The 22060-nt window shown below is 44.7% G+C and overlaps 1 protein-coding gene across 1 annotated transcript in view; it reads left to right on the top strand.

Moving 5' to 3' along the window:
* Positions 1–1886: 1886 nt before the first annotated feature.
* Positions 1887–22060, top strand: part of MGST3 (microsomal glutathione S-transferase 3) — a 23272-nt gene continuing 3098 nt past the window's right edge. Inside the window, exons 1-4 of the mRNA XM_008578684.1 lie at positions 1887–2004; positions 18775–18898; positions 19925–19998; positions 20480–20537. Of these exons, the coding sequence (XP_008576906.1) occupies positions 18782–18898; positions 19925–19998; positions 20480–20537 (249 nt within the window). The 5' untranslated portion in view covers positions 1887–2004; positions 18775–18781. The remainder of the gene's footprint in view (positions 2005–18774; positions 18899–19924; positions 19999–20479; positions 20538–22060) is intronic.

Genomic DNA, 22060 nt, shown 5'->3' with positions numbered 1-22060 from the left:
GGCGCTAAGAGCTGGGTGTTGTAATTCCCAGATGGGGATTGAGTTAGGTCATGGGAATGGAGAGTTCTGTGCATGCGGCATTTTCTCCAAAACCGTGAGGCTCTTGTAAAAGAGAATGGGGAAGGGGCGGGGAGGGGAGGAGGTGGACAGCGCCGTTTTGTACTTGGGCTTGTCTAAAATGGTGCTGGTCGGGCTGGCCTGTGGCTCACTCAGGAGAGTGCGGTGCTGATAACACCAAGGCCACGGATTCGGATCCCATATACGGATGGCCAGTTTGCTCACTGGGTGAGCGTGGTGCTGACAACACCAAGTCAAGGGTTAAGATCCCCTTACCGTTCATCTTTATAAAAAAAAATAATAATAATAAAATAAAATAAAATGGTGCTGATTATGTTGCAGATCTATTAGTGGGTAGAGAAGACTGCAAAACAGTAAATACAGTATGACTGTATTCTCTGGGTCATTTCTTGTGGGTTTTTTCTGTATTTCCCAAAATTTCTACAATAAACATTTGCTTTTGTAATGAGATTTTTAAAAGAAGGTTCTCAGTGGTTAAGTACTTGTCTGTGGTCAAACAGGGATAACTGGAAAAGGAGAGGCCAGAATTATCCTGAGTTTTCATTCATCCCTTCTACCAGGTCAGTCTGCCCTTTCTTACACAGAACAGTCAGCATGGGTGTGTGTGTGTGTGAAATCTTTCTCAATAATGTGGAAATGTTTTCCTACTTGCTTCACTTCAATGTTCAATTATAACAAGCCATGCACACCCAACATGCCAGAACCCCTAAAATATGAGGACTACTCGTACTTCAGGAGAAATCACAAGAGTTGGAAATTGCGGAAACAACAGATTTTATGAGCCCCCAAAATACTTCTAGATGTGTGGATATGACAACCCAATAAAAAGGAACAAACACCCAACCTAGAGCCTTCTAAAATTTAGATTCCAGCCTTTCCGCATCGTTCAGCTCCCAAGCACCCTCCCATAGAGGTGAGAAAACCCAAAGAGGAGACGCTAGAGGAGGCTCAGGTGTGGCAACCCTTATAGGATATGCGGTGTCCAGAGGAGGGGGGGGGGCACTTAATGCACGGAAGAGTGGAAAGTTTGGTGCCTTCTGCGGTCAGCTCCTTTGGTGGAGTTTGCAGCACTCAGAAGCAACTTCTACTCCTTCAGCCCGACTCTGCCTGCAGGCCTCATCGCCTCGAATCCGCCCCCGAAGCCAGGCACCAGGGCGTAACTCAGGCGTGTTCACAATCGAATGTCTGTGGGTCTCGCAGGCGGAGCCATCCGGTTCCCGGTGGAAGAATTGGGAAGGCGGGACTACCGAGCCGGCGAGCTGGGGGGCTAGGCTAGGGTGGGTGCGGCCCATCTCGCGAGCAGGACTCGGTTCGGCTCCCTGCAAAACTAACAACTATACTTACTAGTTAGGGAAACCCATAAGCCATAACATCCCTAAATCCTTTCCCTTACTGAGTATAGCAATCTGAGACACTGAGAGCCTCCTGTCCCCAGTCACAAGCCGCCGGAAGCACCAACCGGGACACTGCTACTTCCGCGCACGCGCCGTGCAAGCCTCTGCCTACCCTTACTGAAGAGAGCCTAGAACCAAGCTACGGTGGCTCTGTTGGGGATAAATTATGAAGGTTCCATTGTTTTGCAAGCCCAATCCGAGAACTGTGAATTCGCTGGGACATTTTAGGAAGGCGGCCACGAAGGCACTTGCGGAAGGGAGTAGATATATGGATTCGGAAATGGGATGGGGTAAATCTGTGGAAGACCAAGTGCGGGAAGAAAATTTCGTCTCCCCTTCCCAAGCAGTGCCCGGAGTTGGCAAACTTTGAAGGCGCGCCCTGCGCCGGGAGTCCCGCCTTGGAGGTGTGGCCGCGCGCTGCCCCGGGCGGAGGCGGGCCTGCTCCCTGCCAGCCCTGCTAGAGGCCGAGCGCGCCGCACCCACTTCACGCTGCGCAGCTTGGGTCTGCACCAGCCGTGCGAAGGTGATCCAGGTGAGTCCTAGCCCCTGCGGGCAGCAAGGAGCACTGGCCCTCGATGGGCACCAGCGCTGGGCACCGCCTATATGCCAGCCGCCCGGGGGACTGAGTGGGGACTCGCTCGTTCTCTGAACGCCCTGCCCCTCCCCCATCAGTAGATTTGAGCTCTGCATTTTCATACCTTTTGCTCTCCACCTTCCCAAGTCCTCTCCCAGATGGAGTGAATTTGCAGTGTCTAAGCAGGCCCAGCTTCGCTATATATATAACTCGGGGAAATTCTCAAGGTCAACCCTTCCTCAATTCCTTCCTTTCCTCTCCTCCTCTCATCGGGTTGTGTATTCCGGGGGCTCTCTCGTCCTGCCTTCCGGAGCCCACTCGACCTTGCCAACTGCAGCTCTGGTGCAGAGGATGAGCGAGCGGGGCACGCAGGGGAAGTTGGCTGTGCAGGAGGACTGATCGGTAACGCTGGTTTGGGAATTGGCCTGCGAGCGCTGCGCCTGCTGCGGAGGTGGATGTGTTGCTAGGAACCTTCGGGGAGAGCCTGGGGGGAATTGTGTTTGTTTTCTTTCTGCCTCAGGGAAACGTTTGTCTATTTGCATAGGAACCGGTAAATGGGTCGTTTACTCCTGCCTTAGAGCAGAAGACGCCTCAGGGGTGGAGAAGGAACCTTCATTTAAGGTTCTTCCTTGGATTTCAGAAAACTTCCCTCCTTATCTGGTGTCGCTGCGGGAGGCTCAGGGCCACGGCGGTGGGACCGCTGCAGAGCGGTGGAAGGGGCTGGAGACTCGTTAGTGAGTCATTCTGCGACGTTGTGGCTTCTGCTGATACTTTCTTTGGGATTCACGAGTTTACGAGCTACATTGTAACCAAGGGGACAAGTGAGTGTGGGGAAGGAGGTAAGAAAAAGCAGAGACGGGCGGATGGGTAGGACAGGAGAGTCAGGGGTTGGAAGTTTAATCCCTTAAGTAGGGAAAGGAGGTGTCCTAAAGGAAAAGGCCACTTCCTGCACTGCAGATGTATGCTGTGGGCCTAGGTGTGGTCATGCGGAATGCAGCAGATTTTAAATTCCTTGTGGTGCCAGCGGGAGCAAGGGCTTCTCTTGGGAAATCTATAGATCACCTGAAGCCTGCAGTTTCTGGGAAGCACCCAAGGTCAAACCAATAGAACAGTTACAGGCTATGTTTTATTGAAGTGAATTCAGTATTGAGAGCGTAACATATTATCTGAGTCAGGGAATGGAGAAGGTTTATTCTCACAGGAGTTAAATTTAAGGACTTAAAACTAACATCCAAAATGCAAACAAATACTTTCACCTCTGAGAAGATATTCGGTTTGGTTTCCTTCCTGACATAATGTTACAGAAATAGAAAGCTTTNGTAACGCTGGTTTGGGAATTGGCCTGCGAGCGCTGCGCCTGCTGCGGAGGTGGATGTGTTGCTAGGAACCTTCGGGGAGAGCCTGGGGGGAATTGTGTTTGTTTTCTTTCTGCCTCAGGGAAACGTTTGTCTATTTGCATAGGAACCGGTAAATGGGTCGTTTACTCCTGCCTTAGAGCAGAAGACGCCTCAGGGGTGGAGAAGGAACCTTCATTTAAGGTTCTTCCTTGGATTTCAGAAAACTTCCCTCCTTATCTGGTGTCGCTGCGGGAGGCTCAGGGCCACGGCGGTGGGACCGCTGCAGAGCGGTGGAAGGGGCTGGAGACTCGTTAGTGAGTCATTCTGCGACGTTGTGGCTTCTGCTGATACTTTCTTTGGGAGTCACGAGTTTACGAGCTACATTGTAACTAAGGGGACAAGTGAGTGTGGGGAAGGAGGTAAGAAAAAGCAGAGACGGGCGGATGGGTAGGACAGGAGAGTCAGGTCTGGAGACTCGTTAGTGAGTCATTCTGCGACGTTGTGGCTTCTGCTGATACTTTCTTTGGGATTCACGAGTTTACGAGCTACATTGTAACCAAGGGGACAAGTGAGTGTGGGGAAGGAGGTAAGAAAAAGCAGAGACGGGCGGATGGGTAGGACAGGAGAGTCAGGTGTTGGAAGTTTAATCCCTTAAGTAGGGAAAGGAGGTGTCCTAAAGGAAAAGGCCACTTCCTGCACTGCAGATGTATGCTGTGGGCCTAGGTGTGGTCATGCGGAATGCAGCAGATTTTAAATTCCTTGTGGTGCCAGCGGGAGCAAGGGCTTCTCTTGGGAAATCTATAGATCACCTGAAGCCTGCAGTTTCTGGGAAGCACCCAAGGTCAAACCAATAGAACAGTTACAGGCTATGTTTTATTGAAGTGAATTCAGTATTGAGAGCGTAACATATTATCTGAGTCAGGGAATGGAGAAGGTTTATTCTCACAGGAGTTAAATTTAAGGACTTAAAACTAACATCCAAAATGCAAACAAATACTTTCACCTCTGAGAAGACATTCGGTTTGGTTTCCTTCCTGACATAATGTTACAGAAATAGAAAGCTTTGTCAAGTGATTTTTTAAAAAACCAATGTTACTATATATAAAAGGCAGCGATACTGTAGCCAGCCATAGGAACAGCACTTCAGGGGCTTCCTCAGATTAGGGAACAAAACTGGAGAAGGGCAATGTTCCCTCTTATTTAGACTTTCTCCTGCAGGCCTAGAGTTCTGAGGAGACAATTCTGAACAGTAACCCTCTCATTAGGAGGTTAGCACAGAGAAGGAACATACATGGAAGAAGGGCTTTACCCATTATCCCGAGAAATACTGAGAAGCCCCTGGAGCAGTCTGGAATGAGGAGAATGTCAAATCAATCCATCAAAAGTAATTTAGTGCCTACTGCACATCTAGGTGTATTTAGACATATTGTCCCCCATATACATACTTAAATATTTTGAATCTATATTCAGAACACCATTGCCGAGCACAACTGACCATGAGTCGTTTAGTGTTTTAAAGCAGTATTTAGAAGTTTAGAAGAACGCACTGCTATTGTTTTTGCAATTGAATTCATTAATACTACTTCTAACATCTTTCTGAACAAGAAGAACTTACCAGTTATCATCAGGTAGATTACTACTATATAAAATTCCTGACTGAGTTTTTCTCACTCTCTCTTATAGTGTCTACCTACCTATCTGTCTGTCTTTGTGGGCAGAAAAGCAGCAATGCGGCAATACACAATTGTACTATCTTCCAAATGCATTTGTGAGCACCTTTAAGGATTTCAGCATTTGGAATTTCAGCTCCTCCTGTTACCCTCTGAAGTTTTTCTAGAGTTGACCTGTGCATTAACTGGAACTTGGGTTCTAAGATTTGGTGCCTTAGTCCACTTTTTTTTCCCCCCGTTAATAAATGATGTTTTATTTCTCCAGCTTAAGAAATGTGAATGTGCCACAGCTTCATTCTAAATAAAGACAGGCATGAAAAAAATAAAACCCCTGTTTCCGGGAAGAGCCAGGCAGTAGCCTAGGTGGTTTCTTCATTGGGGGTGGCTGGTACTCCAGCAGGGATTCAGCAGCTGCTAAGAACTAACTACAGGCTGCCTGCATTTCCTGTGATGGAAAATCCAAGTGGTGTCAGTGTGACTCACCGAGATTTTTTTTTTTCTCTCTGGAAGTCATAGCTTAATTTCCCTGACTCTGGGTTCCTGTGGAATGTCAGTTAAAGGACAGGTATGTGGGAATCATAGTGTAAAAACGAAGTACCAATTTTCATATTGCTTTGCTCCATGCAAACCTGTATGCCTGAAAGATTGGAGGAAGTTTTTTCCTTCCTGTAATCATTACTTCTTTTGTCAGACTGCAGTGCTGACACACATTAAATAGAAAATGTTCCTTTTTTGGAACTTTCCCAAGTTTTTTTCCTTTCCAATTAGGAACATCTAAGGCTTTAATCAGTCACAGTCGTGGAGTTAATTATTAGCTCTCTCTTCTTGCTAATATATTTTATGCTCAGGAGAGAGTTTGGGGAGGTGGAAATTTTTCAAAAGATGTCAGGTATAACCAAACTTGCTCTTCAGCCTCACTGAAAGGTAGTATAGCCAAGTGTTGAGAGCATACCCTAGAGCCAGACTGCCTGGCGGTATGGGATTCCAGGTTTTGCTCTATGATAGCTGTGTGACCTTGGGCACATTACTTAACCTCTCGCATGCTCAGTTTCCCCATCTTCAAATTGGAGATAATAATATACTGTAGGGATGCTATGAGGACTTAAATGAGTTAATATTGATGAACTGCTTAGGACAGGGTTTGACCCATACTAAGTAATGTGCACACTAATAATAAAATTTCTCCTACTGCTCTCCCTCTACTATATATCATACCCTTTGGATACACTAGTCTCCTTTTTCTTCTTTATACAAGTCAAGCCCTTTCCCATCTCCAAGCCCCTGCACTTGCTGTCCTCTTTGCCTGTGTTGTCTCTTTCACATCACTGTTTATGTCCTTCACAGCCCTTATCTCAATCTATTGCTCTCCTGTTTTATGGTCCTCTTATGTTGTTGACTTTCCTACACTTGACTATGTATTCTGAAGGTTCAGGACCTTCCTTCTCAGTCTGGATCACCAGTGTAGCTTTGAACCTCGAGTACATGGCATTTAGCAGAGGATCAATAGAGGAAGGAATCATTATGAGAAAATACTGAAGAAGGTGGTCGGCATAGACCTTAGGCAAGCATTCCATTTAGGTAAAATGCTCTGTTCTTCATTGAATTTATCAAATCAGTTTCATTTAATGAATGATGAAATGTTGTCTTGGTATTTTTTCCTCCCTTTTTTTTTCTGGTGCAAACATGCCATTTATTTATTTTTGATTTTTGTTGAATCATAGTTGATTATACATATTTTGGGGATTCAATGTTGACATATGTTGATCAATTCAATATTACTAGTATATATATTGTTACAAATTGTACTTATTCTTTACGTCCCTTGTCCAGTCTCTCCCTATCCCCCTATCCCTCCCCCCTCCCACCTCTGATAACCCTAGATTTCTTCTCTCCTTCTGAAAGAGTAATGGTTACTCTGTTGATTTGTTGCCTGGATGATCTTCCCAGTGCTGAGAGGTGTGTTCAGTTCCCCCAATATTATCATAGAGTGGATGCTTCTTCTGTCACTCTGGAATGGGCTTTGTGGAGAGAGACATCCTCTTCTTTGGTCTCTGCTGGTGACTCTCCTTGTGTCAACGCACTCCAGTGGTTGGCAGACCATCTGTGTGGTGGCTGTGGTGTCTAGCCACTTTCGTGGCAGCCATGGTTATTATGGTGGCTGTGACGGGCCACCCACATGGAGGTGATGTTTTTGGCATGCTCTTTGGTGCTGGCGGTGCATGGTTGTGGCAGGCGGGGGTCCAGTCCCCATTCCATGCCTCAGGACCCCGGCGGCCCGAGGTGCTGAGGTTGTGGGAGGAGGGTCTGGTCTCTGGTTCAATGCCTCAGGACCCCAAGTAGGCCCCGAGGTGCTGGTGGTGTGCCTGGTTGTGGGTGGGGGAGGGGGTCTGGTCCGCAGCTCCATGCCTTAGGTCCTTGGGCGGGCCCTGAGACACTGGTGGTGTGTCTGGTTGTGGGCGGGTGTCTGGTCCCCAGCTCCATACCTCAGGTCCCCTGGCTGGCCCCGAGGTGCTGGTGGTTTGCCTGGGCCAGAACTAATTTTTTGTCCTTTGCTTACTTCTAAAATGGGGGAACTTCCTGTGGGAACCAGTACTTGAGCTGTGTGGTTGAGCTAAATTGCTGCTTTGCTGATGTTTCCCTAGGGAAGGCTTTTTGTGCAGCTCAGGGTTTAATGGTTGACCTTATAGGTACTTCTGGCTCTCCAGAGACCCAGTGGATCTGTGTTCTGTAGAATCTCTGATCTGGGCCTGAGTATTTTTGTCAAACTGCACCCCATGCAATTCTGCATTCCTGACCAGTCTCCTCTGAGTGGTCCTACGCTGATTGGGGAGCAGATCGGCAGTCCTTGCTGTGTCTCAGTGCTCTCCTAGTGGGCCCATCTCCCCTCCGCCTGTGCTCTAGACACTTCCCATGGGACAGGCCATGCTCTGGTCCCTTGCAATGACTCACCGGCCTCTGAATAGCTCCTTTTTTTCAGTTGTTCTGGCTCCTCACTCCTGTGTGAGTCCACAGGAACCCTATTAGTGGTCTTGCAGTCTTGGGGGCCACCAAGGCCCCCTTCTCCCCTGCTGCCTCCAAGCAACCCCATCCAAAGAGTACAGCTGCAGCTTCTCCTGGCTCCTGCTCCATGCGCTCAGCCTTTTTACCCTTTCTGTATCCCATGGCTTCTCCCATTCTCTCCCCTGCCCTCAGAGTTTTCTGCTTTCAGACCATGGGAAATATCATGTGGGTTGTCTCTGGGATCACATCTCCTGGGAGGCTCAGCTCCAGATGGTCTAACATGGCCCGGGGCTTCTAGCTTAGATGTCAAGGAACTCTCTCCCATAGAGCCTAATGCATCAAGAATCTGTTTGGGAAAGTTTGTCAGCACACTTGCAAGGGAAACTGGGATTTGTTCTGTCTTGTAACAATTCTAGTTTTCTTAGATTCCTGAAGAGCAGAATTACCAGTTTTCCCTAGGGGAGATCCAGTTCCATTCAGGCATGTGATTTAATGACTGGTCACACAGAAGTCAAACACCAGAGAAGAGAGGAGGTTGTTTGTTTTTCTGGCCTTAACAGAGTTTGTGTCAGTGCAAGATTGTCCCATATAACCAAGAACCATTCATTTGGACTTGAGCATCCTGCTGCCCTTCCCTCCCCCACTCCCAGCCAGTGCACTAATGTATTAAACAATTGTTTCCAGTATGGACAGTTCACCAGAGTGCTGGAATTAAAGCAACAACTGAAATGTGAATATTTTATACAGTCATTTAACCATAAAACTGAATATATTTGGATTATAGCACATTTATCTCTCAGAGGTACAGAACATGCATCCTCCTAACTTAGCTTCCACTTTCCAAATATTCTGCCAGCAACATTGATGAAGAATTGAAGAATATGCGGCACAGGGAAGGACCACTTTATGACCTGTCTGCTGTTCTTTGCCTCACTTGAATTAATGATCAAGTGCTGGATAAATAATGCTATTCCTATTCAATTAACTTTTCATTTTTAGTTCTTGGAGAACTGTCTACTGAACATGAAATGCAGCTGTGAGGTAAGTTACTTTTCATCACCTGGGTGTTTATTCCTTAAGTGTCTTTTAAATATACCAGTCATTTGAAAGTTTGACACTCAGACAGATTTTATCATCTGTTAAATGTAGAAGTGGACCAGAGATGGCATTTTGAAAATGTAGGATGAACTCAAATAAATCCCAAGACTCTCCTTCTTTTCTCTCCCATTATGGAAACAGAATTATTTTTATGTTGCTTCCCTTCAGGCTCTTATATTTTCTCCACTGAACTCAGGAAGCTCAGCTGCATTGTCTGGAGATCATTTTGAGGCCTGTTCCTTTGTGGAAATATCTGGAGGCATAAGTGAGGCTGGGCAACTCAGGGGAGCTTTAAGTGAGCTGTGTACCACCTCACCCCCAGCACCACCTCAGATTTTTCTGAACTACCATCTGGTATTTAGAACACAGGGAAGGCCATTTGGTGTGAGCAGACCAGCCCTTAAGTTACCTTCCTTGCATGTTACTCTCATTAAAATGTTGATTTTTGCCATGTAAAATAAGGTACCCTATGTAAGGAAGATTGAATTATTAGCACAGGCAGCCAAGTAGGATTTTAATGAAGCATTGGACAATAGCTCCAAGTTGATCTGTGAATGCTTTATCATTGTCCCATTCTTGTATGCATTTAAAAAAAAAAAAAAAGCAGCTGAGAAATTACAGTACAATTTGAGGAAAACTATCAAAATGGAAGTAGGAGTGACCATTGTCCAAGTTGGACTTTGTTTGTTGGGGGCAAAGAAAGAGCTGAAAGTCAAAATCTTTTCTCCCTTAAAATTCCAATTGTCATTTAGTAAAAGATACGATGGTATAACTTCATGGCTCAGAAGTGATAAATTATTTGAGGCAAGTGCCCAAATCCACAAAGCTTGCCTTTTGCTCTGTTTGTGCAATGCTCATTGTGCCCTGGGGAATTTCTGTTGGGCAGCCAAGAGGGCCTTGGGTAAATAGTGAAAGAGAACTTTACCCCAGGAGTATTGTATTGAATGCTTCTCAGGCAGTTTTCTGGGTAAGCCTGTTGTGACTGAAGGAACCCTGCCCCAGCAAGATAGGGCAAGGACAGGACAAGCAAAGATAGAATTGGAGGAAAGGTTGATTGAAGCTTTAGCACTGGAGTAGTTATGTTCCCAGGAGATTCTGTCAGTAGAATTCCTAGAGGAAAGTACCTTAGCCAGATATAATGAAGCTCTACGTTGCTAACTCAAGTACTGGAATGGAGCCTATCTTCTCAGGTTTATACCAACACTGCCTCATTTTAAGCCTAAGTTTGATCACTCCTAAAGAAAGACTTTTCAGTGGTGCCTTGTACCTAACTTAAAACCCACCAGGTGCCTACTGACTCTGACTACACTGAAGGTGTTGCTCTGAGTGCTGATTCGAGTTCCTTTTAGACCTTCTATTTAATGTTCTCTCCACTGAACTCTTTTGTCTTCTAGAAGCAGATGCCTCTGCAGTTGCTAATAATGGAGGAGAGAACAGAAAGTTTTCTATCCTATTTCTTTCTCCAGCCTTCTTTTCTTTTCTTTTCTTTTTTTTTGTTGTTGTTGTTTGTTTCATTCTGTTGTACCCCAGGAGGAGAGAACAGAAAGTTTTCTATCCTATTTCTTTCTCCAGCCTTCTTTTCTTTTCTTTTTTTTTTTTTTTGTTGTTGTTGTTTGTTTCATTCTGTTGTACCCCATTTCTGATCATTGCTATGGGGGAAAAATCTGGAATTGGATATTTGCTTACTTAGTTGCCTGTGTCACCTACTGGAACATGAGTGTTGTGAGGACAGGGGCCAGAGCCTGGCTTGTTTACCTCTTCGTCTCCTGCTCCTGGCCCAGAGAGTGGCACCTGGTAGGCATTCAGTAAACCTGAATAAGTAAATGAATGTTTGATCACCCCCATGCAGTGATGAGCAGTGTCTGGCTGCAAGGTTTGATTTGCACAAGCACTAAAATCCTGTTTCCTCCTGAATGCACCTACTTTTCACATAACATACTTTAATATGGCTGGTTACAGAGAGTTCAGAGAAGGAGGGGGATATAAGTAGTGCTAAGCTTTGTTTGCTATTTTAAAATGGCAGTTATAAATTATAAAATGTATATTATCATTTAGTCAAACATCCCCTTTTATAATTGAACCAAGTCAAAGACAGCAGAACATTAACATATGTAACATAAGCTAATAACATTTATTAAATACTATGTGTTGGGCATGATGATGAATGTTTATAGACAGTATCTCAATTTAATTCTCACAACAACCCTTTGAGGTGGGGTAGGTACCATTATTATCTCCATTTAACAATGAGGAAACTGAGGCTGCTGGCAGATGCTGTGTAATTTTCCCAGTGACTGTCAAGTAGGAAGTGTGAGAAATAGGTTCTGAACCCAAACAATCTGATTCCAGAACTCCACTCTTAACTGCAAAGCTGTCTCATGTACCACACACAGCAGATACATGGCAGGATTCAAGCTAGAAGTTGGGTCTCATCTTTTGGTTCCATCGTAACACTGCCTGTTCCTCTGTCTTCCTAATTACTAATTATTTGTCAGGCCATTTTTTATATAACTTTCTAAAAATATATATTTGCTCATTGTGGAAATTCCAGAAAAGTACAAATAAAAATCTGTAATCCAGTCATCTAGAAATGACTATGTTTGTGATTTTGATATTTTCTTCCTTAATTTTTTCTGTTATTGAGAAAGCTAAGATTATGCTGCATATACACTTTTGTTCACCTAACATGCTGCACATTAAACCTGTTTCAACATCTTTAATTTTTGTATACACCATTTTAATGGTTGTATAATATTCCATTTTATAGGTACATTATTTATTTAACTGACCCATTGTTCTTTGACATGTGTACTATTTCTGGTTTTGCCATTATTAACGTGCTGAAGCAAATGTCTTTGAACCAAATCCGTTTGGGTTTCTCATTATTACCTCAGGGTAGATTCCTAATAGAATTAATGAGCCAAAGGCTATGAATATTATAAAGGATATTAGCTATTGCCAGGTTGTCCTTCAGATGGTTCCATTTTATGCTTCTCCCAACAGTGTATAACACTAGATACTTTTAACTGTGTAGTGGAGGGTTTCAACTCATAAATTTTAATTTGTACAGCTGGTTTGAGACTAACCTGGAAAACTGCACGATGATTGACAAATGCTATTATATCACCAAGTGAATTGCAAAGTAACCTACACCTGTATTGAAAGCTGAGCTCAGAAAGGACTGTGGAACTGTGTGCTATGTGTCTAGCACAACGTAGAAGATGGAGTCTACAACAAAGTTCCCACTCTCAAGAACCTTATCTTGGTCTGTAAAAGGGTTGCTGGTGACACAGAGTAGTAATCAACAAAAAGTGGTGTGCAGTCCAAATGAGTGCTCATGTTATGTTATCAGTTCCTCAAGCCTGTCCCTGGAGGCTATCTGCTACCTCTAGGTTGGCACAACCCAGGGCGTGACTGTGGCTGCTTAGGGCATGGCAACTGTGAACTGAGCTGCCTCCCTTCCCAGTGCATGCCTTCACGCACAAAAGCCACCCTCTAAGGGATGGGAACATCTGTCTCTTTGCCCTGGAGTCCTCAGAACACAGGATTTAGCAAATGATAAAGTTTTCTTAAGCCTTGATTCAGTTAAGCTGATTCTTTCCTTAAAGGACAAGCCTTAACCATTTCTCACTCCCTGTTGGATTTATGTTTTCAGGAACTATGACGACAGCTTTTCTCTATGTTCTGAATTCCTCTTTTGTAGGTAAGACATACATACAGTTTCTTCCATGGTTTTAATGGATACTTTTGAGGGAAGAAGAGGAAACTTAAATAGGTTAGGTGCATACTTTATACCAGGCACTGTGCCCGATGATGAACATTATCTCAGTTGTGTGTGCTGGGAGTGGGGGGGATCATTTCTGAAAGCCACCTGGAGTTGCAGGTCACATCATTTATTCCACAAGCATCTGTGAACATGCACACTATGTTTAGCATGGAAGATGCCAGACAAATATGGTTCCTTTCTCATGGAAGCTTAGAGGCTGTGATAATTGGCTGCTGTCTCTGTTTCAAGTACAGGTTGTTCTGGTGTATGAAGCAGGACTCCTCACTTGGTAGGAGTGCAAGGAGGTGTCAGGTAGGGCTGCCCCTATACAGATGTGTCCACAGTTCCTGTAGGGAGAGCCTCAGAGAGAGTGGACATGCTGCTGCCTGAGCACTCCCATTGTCCCCACAACTGATTATGTGGTCTGTATTTGTCTGTTTTTGTTGCTTATAACAAAATACCTGAAACTAAGTAGTTTGTAAAGAAATAAAATATATTTCTTACAGTTTTGGAGGCTGGTAAATCAACAGTCCAGGGGATGAATCTGGTGAGGGCCTTTTTCTTGGTGGTGACTCTCCACAGCAATGCAAGGTGTCACATGGTGAGAATGGTCCGAGCAAGAGAGAGCTAACCTCCTCACTTGCTCTCCTTTTAAACCATCAGAACCACACTCATTACCATCCATTAAACCATCAATTTATTACTCTATGAATGGATCAATCCATTCACAAGGGTACGGTCCTATAATCTAATCACCACTTTTTTTTTTTTGTCCTTTTTGAGACTGGCCACACTGCACTCAGCCAGTGAGCGCTGTGAGCACACCGATCATCCCTATATAGGATCCGAACCTGCGGCGGGAGCGCTGCTGCGCTCCCAGCACCGCACTCTCCCGAGTGTGCCACGGGCTCGGCCCTCTAATCACCACTTTAAGGCCCCACCTTTCAATTACCATAACAGGATATTCCACCCTCTTAACACTGTTATAGTGCAGATTAAGTTTCCAAAAAAAGAACCTTTGGGGGATACATTGAACTCATAGCATTCTGCCCCTGGCCAACTTTCATGTCCTTCTCACAGGTAAATACATTCATTTCATTCCCAAAATCTTAGCTTGCTGTCTTAGTTCATTTTTGTGTTGCTGTAACAGCATACCTGAAACTGGGTAATTTATAAAGAAAAGAGGTTCATTTGGCTCATGATTCTGGGACAGCTGCATCTGGCATGGGCATCAGGATGCTTCTACTCATGGCAGAAAGTGGCAGGGCCGTCAGTGGGTATAAGCAGATCACATGGCAGAGGAAGCAAGGGTGGGGTAGGTGCTTTTAAACGACCAGCTCTCCAGGGAACTAAGAGAGCAAGAACTCACTCACTGCCTTCTCCCCACAGCATTAATCCATTCATGAGAGAGGATCGGCCCCCATGACTCAAACAGCTTCCAACAACTGCCACATTGGGGATCAGATTTCCACATGAGCTCTGGGAGGACAACACATCCAAACTCCATCACTTGCATCAGCTCAAAAGTCCATAGTCTGATCTGTGAAATCAAACAAGTTATCTACTGCCAAGATACAAGGGTGGGACAGGCATAGGGTACATATTCCCTTTCAAAAAACGAGAAATAGGCCAAAATAATGGGGTAACAGGTCCTAAGCATGTCTGACACCCAGCAGGACAGGCATCAAATCTTACAGTTAAAGAATAATCTCCCTTGACTCCATGTCTGGCATCCTCTCCACACGGATGGAGGGTGATGGAGTTTGGATGTGTTGTCCCCTCCAAAACTCATGTGGAAATTTGATCCCCAATGTGGCAGTGTTGGAAACTGATTGAGTCATAGGGGCAGATCCCTCATGAATGGATTAATGCTGTCCCTGGGGGAGGGGGGATTAACGAGTGAGTTCTTGCTCTGTTCGTTCCCACGAGAGCTGGTTGTTTAATAGACACTGGCACCTCCGATCTCTCTTGCTTCCTCTCACCATGTGATCTGCTTGTACCTGCTGGCTGCCTGCCACTTTCTGCCATGAATAGAAGCAGCCTGAGGCCTGTGCTAGATACAGCTGTCCCAGAATAAGCCAAATAAACCTCTTTTCCATATAAATTACCCAATTTCAGGTATTTCTGTTATAGCAACACAAAACAGACTAAAACAGAGGGTTTGGGTCGTCAAGTCCTCCGACAGCCCTGCTATGGCTTTCCTGGTGTCAGACCATGCTTTAGCTCTCTCAGGGTGGCATTGCATGCTGATAGCTCTACAATTCTGAGGTCTCCATGGTGGTCCCACTTCCACAGCTCCACTAGGCATATTCCTGGTTCTCTGCTTCAACTCCAACCCCACATTTCCACTCAGAATTGCTCTAGTGAAGGCTCTGCAGTGACTCTACCCCTGTGACAGATCTCTTCCTGGGTCCCTAGGCTTTTCCATACATCCTTTGAAATCTGGGTGTGATGCCTCCACAAGCTCTTGCATTCTGCAAGCCTGCAGACTCAACACCACAAGGACACTACAATGCTTCCAGCTTTTATCTTCCAAAGCTGTGGGTCCAGCAGCACCTGGGGCCAATTTAGCCATGGCTGGAGTGGCTGGAGCAGCCGGGGTGTGGGGAGCAGCCGGGGTGTGGGGAGCAGCATCCCAAGGTTGCCCTGGGCAGTAAGCCCATGGAGGGCTCCAGTCTGTTCCCTGAAACCATTCTGTCTCCCTAGACCTCTGGGTCTGTGATGGGAGAGAACACCTCAAAGATCTCTCAAGTGCCTCTGGGTCTTTCTTCCATTCTCTCAATGATTCCTCCCTTCTGTCCCGATCTCCTTAGCAAATGGTCACTGAGCTACATGCTTGGTTTTCTCTACTGAACACATTTTACTCTTTACACAGCCAGACTGAACGGTTTCCAATTTTTTGTCCTCTGCTTCTCTTTTAATTATAAATTCTGGCTTTACATCATGCCTTTGCTGCCATTCAGCATTCTGGTCACCACCATTTAACCAGTCTCTAAGAGGTTCCAAACTTCCCTTGGTCTTCTTGTCTTCTAAGTCTTCACCAGAATCTAGGCTTTTTCTAGCCTACTCCTCCAAATTCTTCCAGCCTCTGCCCATTACCCAGTTCCAAAGCTTCTTCCACACTTTCAGGTATTCGTTATAAACAACAGCCCTGTCTTGATACCAATTTTCTATATTAGTCCCTTTCTGTTGCTTATAACAAAATACCTGAAACTGGGTAATGTATAAAGAAAAGAGTTTTATTTCTTAGTTTCAGAGGCCGAGAAGTCCAAACTCCAGGGAATACATCTGGTGAGGGCCTTTTTCTACAGCACTGCAGTGTTATCTACCACATGGCAAGAATGGGCTGAGCAAGAGAGTTAACCTCTTCACTTGCTCTCCTTTTAAAGCCATCAGAACCATGCCATTACCACCCATTAAACTTCAACTTATTACTCCATGAATGGATCAATCCACTCATAAGGGTACAGTCCTACAATCTAATCACTTGTTTAAGGCCCCACCTTTCAATTACCATGTTAGGATTTTCCACCCTCTTAACACTGTCACAGTGGAGATTAAGTTTCTAACACATGAACCTTTGGGGGACACATTCAACTCATAGCACAGTCCTTTGGAAACGATCCACTCTAGCATCAAACTCTGGGTCCCTCCCTTACTGTTAATTCTCTGCCCTTCAAAAAATATTTGTTCCTGGCTCTGCATGCCCCGTTCAGATTCATACTCAATACATATCACATTAACAAAGTGTGAGGAGAGTAATTTTCACTAAGGGGTGAATACTTAGCAGGTTAATCTTGCAGACTGTATTTATAATTTAAAAGAGGAGCTCAGTAGTAAATATAAATTCCTAACTGTAGATTCTAATTGTAGACTGTACAGCAGTTGCTTTCCTGAGTGTTTCATGCCTACAGCAAAGACAGGGAAGCTTGGAGGCCAGCCAGAGACCCCTTGCTCTCTGTGGCCACACAGGTGGGTTGGGATCTACTGAAGACCACCTGGAGGCGGTCTTCTGCTGAGTCATGGAGACAGCCCCTTCCAGTGTATGTCCCCACCCCTCAAAGGAGGGGCAGTGGACATACCTCACAAGCAACTCAGCGGGGAGAGTGCAGAAGGGGTAAATGGATGAGAATTCTTGTGAACCATGATGGGGGAGAGGGCAGATTTTTAGGACTGAGGTCCCAAATGTTTTTTTGAGCTAAGAGAAACTTGCTTTTAAAGAACTGAGCTGTGTGCCTACCCCAAATTCCATATTGAAAAAGATGTTCTGACCCCAACGTCAGTTCAGCTCTGAATTTTCACGTGGGACTAAAAGGAACATTGTAACCAAATGAATCTGAGTTTGCATCCCAGCTCTGGAAGTATTGACCTTGGGAACATTAAGCTCTGGGCATTCTTTGGAAAAGAGGAATATTATCATCTTGTTGGTTTGTCTGTAGATGCATTTTGGAGCAAGGTAACCCTGCAAGGTTTACAGGAGAGATTGAAGCCAGGCAGTTGTCAAGGATAGAAATTCTCAAACTGAATGCAGAACACACAGGAGCTGTGGCTTGCGGTGGCCTTGCACATGATAGGCAGTTGATTAATGATCTTTTGAAGCATCACAGCTGTTCCTGTGTCCTGCCATGCTCTGACCCTTCTTCCATCTGGTGATCAAAGCTCAGAGGTTGGAGGGCCAGCACTGACTTACCTTGAGGTTATTAGGGTTCCCTCCCACCTGCCAAGTTTTGTTCTCCTTGGTGCCCAGTCTGTTTCCTTCCTTCTCTCTTCTTTCCTCCTAAGGCAGGGCTAAAATTAGCTGAAATTGCTGAATACTGGGAAATGAGCAGGGATTAATTTTTTCTCCAAACATTTTATTATGAAAATTTTTAGACATACAAAAAAGTTGAAAGAATTGTACATTAACATCCCTATATATAGGCTTGTATCATCATTTTTTAAAAGTACTTCAAAATAAGTTGCAGACGGGCCGGCCTGTGGCTCACTCGGTAGAGTGCGGTGCTGATAACACCAAGGCCACGGGTTTGGATCCCATATAGGGATGGCCGGTTTGCTCACTGGCTGAGCGTGGTGCTGACAACACCAAGTCAAGGGTTAAGATCCCCTTACCGGTCATCTTTTAAAAAAATAAAAATAAAAATAAATAAGTTGCAGACATCAGAACTAGTTGCAGACATGGGACTAGTTTTGAACTGACGATTTGATGAGCAACCAAATGCCCCCTAGGAGCTGCCCAAAGCTGTATGACTTGGCAGCACCATAGGCTCTGGAGCCATGACTTGCTTTCAAAGCACCCAAGCTGGGCCTTTCCCTACCTGTAGATGTCTGCTGCTGCACTGGCTCATGCCCCAGGATTGAAGGGAAGCCTCAAGGTCCCTGCCCTCACAGTGTCCACACAGACAAAAAACTTGGAATCATTGCATACATACTGTTTTATATCCTGTTTCCTTCCTCTCTCTCTGTAAATTATTGTATTCTTTAGTATTTTGCCATGTTAAATATTTTTTTCCAAAAATGTGATTTTTAGTGGCTGTATCTTTCTCCAGCAGCAATTACTGTAACAGTATAGATAAATCTCATAAACATAACGTTGATTAAAAGAAATCAGTCATAAAAGAGAATAATATGATCGTGTACTTTTCTTGTGCATATTGCAGAAATGAATAATTTTTATAATTTCTATTACACAGTAATATCTCCAATGACCTCTTAGAAACAGCAGGTTGACGTACACCTCTTTTTGATCTGTCTGTATGCATTTGTGGTTAATAAAGCACGATGCTCTTCAAGGCCTTATACCATGTGATGCCCACAGTGGTAGGGGCCGTATCCCAATGGGGTGTTCTTTCTTCCACAGAGCCAAGATGGCTGTCCTCTCTAAGGAATATGGCTTCGTGGTTCTCACTGGTGCTGCCAGCTTCGTAATGGTAGCTCATCTAGCCATCAATGTTTCCAAGGCCCGCAAGAAGTACAAGGTGGAGGTGAGTGGGAACACAAGCCAGTGCTTTTGTAGGCTTGTCTGGGGGCCACAAGCTCATCCAAGAACTTTGCAGTTGTGGAGGGAAAGTCAGGAGCTAGTGGCAGACGGTACCAGTTTTAGGACTGTATCTACTTTGTGGCAGGAAAGAGGCAAGAAATATGGAACCCTGCTGGGCAGTAGTTTCCATCTTGTTCTACTTTGTTTCTTCTGTAGAAAGACCTAGGTATGCTCCGGATTAGAACTGTGTGCTTTTGGCTGGATCTATTTGCTAGGAAGAACATCACTGTATTTTCTAAAGAGGATTAAATGGCAACATTGTTTCCTAGTGTGCCACTTTAAAAAATGATGTCTTACTGTGATTTTCCTGTTTTCCATATAGAAAAGAAATACGTAATGCTGAGGCTAGCCTGGGCTTAGACATTAGCACAGGGAGGCAATCTATTAAATACTTCCTTTAATTCTAGCTGATCGAGAAGAAATAATTACTATAGTTGTCCCTGGTGAGCAACATTTGAATGTCTATTTCTGTTTAGCAACTTACAGTCTCCCTCACAGGAGCTACTTTTTAAAGTTTTCATATCTAGTTTCTTTTTTTCCTTCCACTGGACACTTCCATTAACATTCTCACACAATTTCTATTCCACTGTTAAGGGAAATCTTGAAAGGATGTCCTATTTGATGACTCTTGGGAAGGAACTATTTCCCCATAGCATCTTTGTAATGCATCTGAAATCCACCACTGATGCATAACATCAATGAAAAGTGCTGAGTTTGCACAAGCTGCCTCTATCCCTTGTGCACCTACAGGACAGACATTCTTACTACTAGATATTTAATAGACACATTGAATCTGCATCTGAGAATTGAGACCTTTGTCACTATAAATATTTAAGCAGAAATTGAATAATCATCTGTCAAGGGTATGATAGAAGATGCTTTGGGACACATTATCTTTAAGGTTAATTTTAACTCTCAACACTGAATGCTATTCTTAACCATTTGCTCAATGATGTGCTTTGTTTAACAGTATCCTACCATGTACAGCACAGACCCTGAAAATGGGCACCTCTTCAACTGCATTCAGCGGGCCCACCAGAACACGTGAGTGTCGGCCCTGCTGGGCACCCAAGACATACATAAAAAATTATGTATGTAAACAGACTGAATATTAAGCAAAATTAAGTCAGAATGGTGGGATTTCTGGATAATCTTTTCCAAAAATGTCTTTAAAGTTGCATTACCTTCTACAGTATTTGCAGCATGTCCCATCTAAACTGATGCTGAATCTCCCAACCCTAGGGGGTGAAGAGATTTTGAGTTCTGTAAGGAAACCCACTGTAATTCTCCAAGCCTTCCTGATCAGTTTGCGACATATGAGGTCCTTTTATTCGTCATGTTCTGAGGTACTTCTAATCCCATGCAGAGCAAGAGGGTGGATAACAGTGGCTGGGTCTTCTCCCTCCATTGTTTATTTTTACTCTAAAGTTTCTAACTTGGCAAGTGAGAATTTAAAGGCTCTTAGTGCCACATAGGCATACTTAAATGGGGCACTCTTTAAAAAGTTTTCTTCTGTCTATTCCAGATTGGAAGTGTATCCTCCCTTCTTATTTTTTCTAGCTGTTGGAGGCGTTTACCACCCGGTAAGTTTTTTTTTTTGGGGGGGGGGAGGTTCATCTATTGGATTTAGTTCACTGAGCTACTATCAGGGAAGAAAGGAGGAAATGAACATCTCCCATGTTTAGGCACCATGTATTTGAAAGGATTTTACTCAATTACTTTTTTGCGGGGGGAGGCTGGCTGGTAACGGGGACCCAAACTCTTGACTTTGGGGTTATAACACCACACTCAAACCAACTAAGCTAACCAGGCAGCTCCCTCAATTACTTCTTACACAGTTCTTTAAAGTAGGACGGGATTTCCCCACTCTATAGAAAACAAAAAGTCTCTCGGATACTATTTAACTTTTACGAAGTCAAATAGCTACAGAGTAGAAGAATCAGTATTTGAACCCAGGTCTGTCTGATTCTGTTTCCTGTTTACAAGAGTCTTCATTTGCCATGTTCATTCATTCATATGACAAACATGTTCTCACCCCCTGAGGTGACAGAAGTGAACAAAACAGTCAAAGACCCCTGTTTTCATGGAGCTTCCCTTTTAGTTGGGGTCACAAACAAAAAGCAACATAAGTGAATTATGTAGTGTGTGAGAAGGTGGTGAGGACACAGGAAGTGTGGAGCAGGGGACAGTTCTGAATAGCAGACAGTGAAACAAAACACAAAGGAGGTGAGGAAGCAGGTGCTGCATGTGTCTCCAGACATCCAGGAGGAAGGCAAGGGCAAGGCCCTGAGGCCGGAGCCTGCCCGGTTTGGTGAGCAGGGAGAAGGCCAGGGGAGTGCAGAGAGGAGCAGGAATTGAGGGCAGAGGGGTGATACAAGACCACTCAGGCCTTGTAGGCTATCTATTAGCCCTTGCAGGCCACAGATTTGGTCTGCATTTCAACATATCTAAAACAAAGCAAGTTTGGGCCGGCCCCGTGGCGCACTCAGGAGGGTGCAGCGCTGGGAGCGCAGCGTCGCGATCCCCTTACCGGTCACGAAAAAGACAATAAAAAATTTAGAAAAGCAAGTTTGTCTGCACCTGATTAATTGCCATTTGAGTCTTGCCTTGGACAGGAAGTGTTCACCTTAAAGAAGCCACATTATCCCCTGAATTGGGTCCTAACGAGAATTCTGACCCTTCACACTTCTGGTTCTAAGCTTTCCATAACCCTCTGGTCTGTTCCTGAAATGGCCTTGTGTTTTTGTTAATAAGCTGCCAGAATGGCACATCTATAGTCTATGACCTTGAAAGAGTGTATTTTTTTCAAAGAAACATCAGCTGCTCTTGTATCTCTGAGAAAAGCTATTTCCTTCTGGTGCTTCTAAAGAGCCCATTCCTAGAAAGTGACTAGACTAGCTGGACTGAATATGAATAGCCTGATCTGTCTAGATTAGGCATCACCTGATGTTCCCTCAACCCCATCCCACTTCCCTAGATCCCATTCTGAAAACTTCTAACCTGCGCTATCTGCTTTTGTAAACGGGCTTGCTCTAACTTAACAAGAGTGAAGCCATCTTAAAAGCTGTTACAGCAAGACACACCTTGGCCCCCCCTCCCCCGGGCC

This window comes from Galeopterus variegatus, unplaced genomic scaffold (genome assembly GCF_000696425.1).
Source record: "Galeopterus variegatus unplaced genomic scaffold, G_variegatus-3.0.2 Scaffold1742, whole genome shotgun sequence".
Classification (NCBI taxonomy): Eukaryota; Metazoa; Chordata; class Mammalia; order Dermoptera; family Cynocephalidae; genus Galeopterus; species Galeopterus variegatus.
Note: the sequence above shows the minus strand (reverse complement) of the source record. Positions and strands in the feature narration are given on the sequence as shown.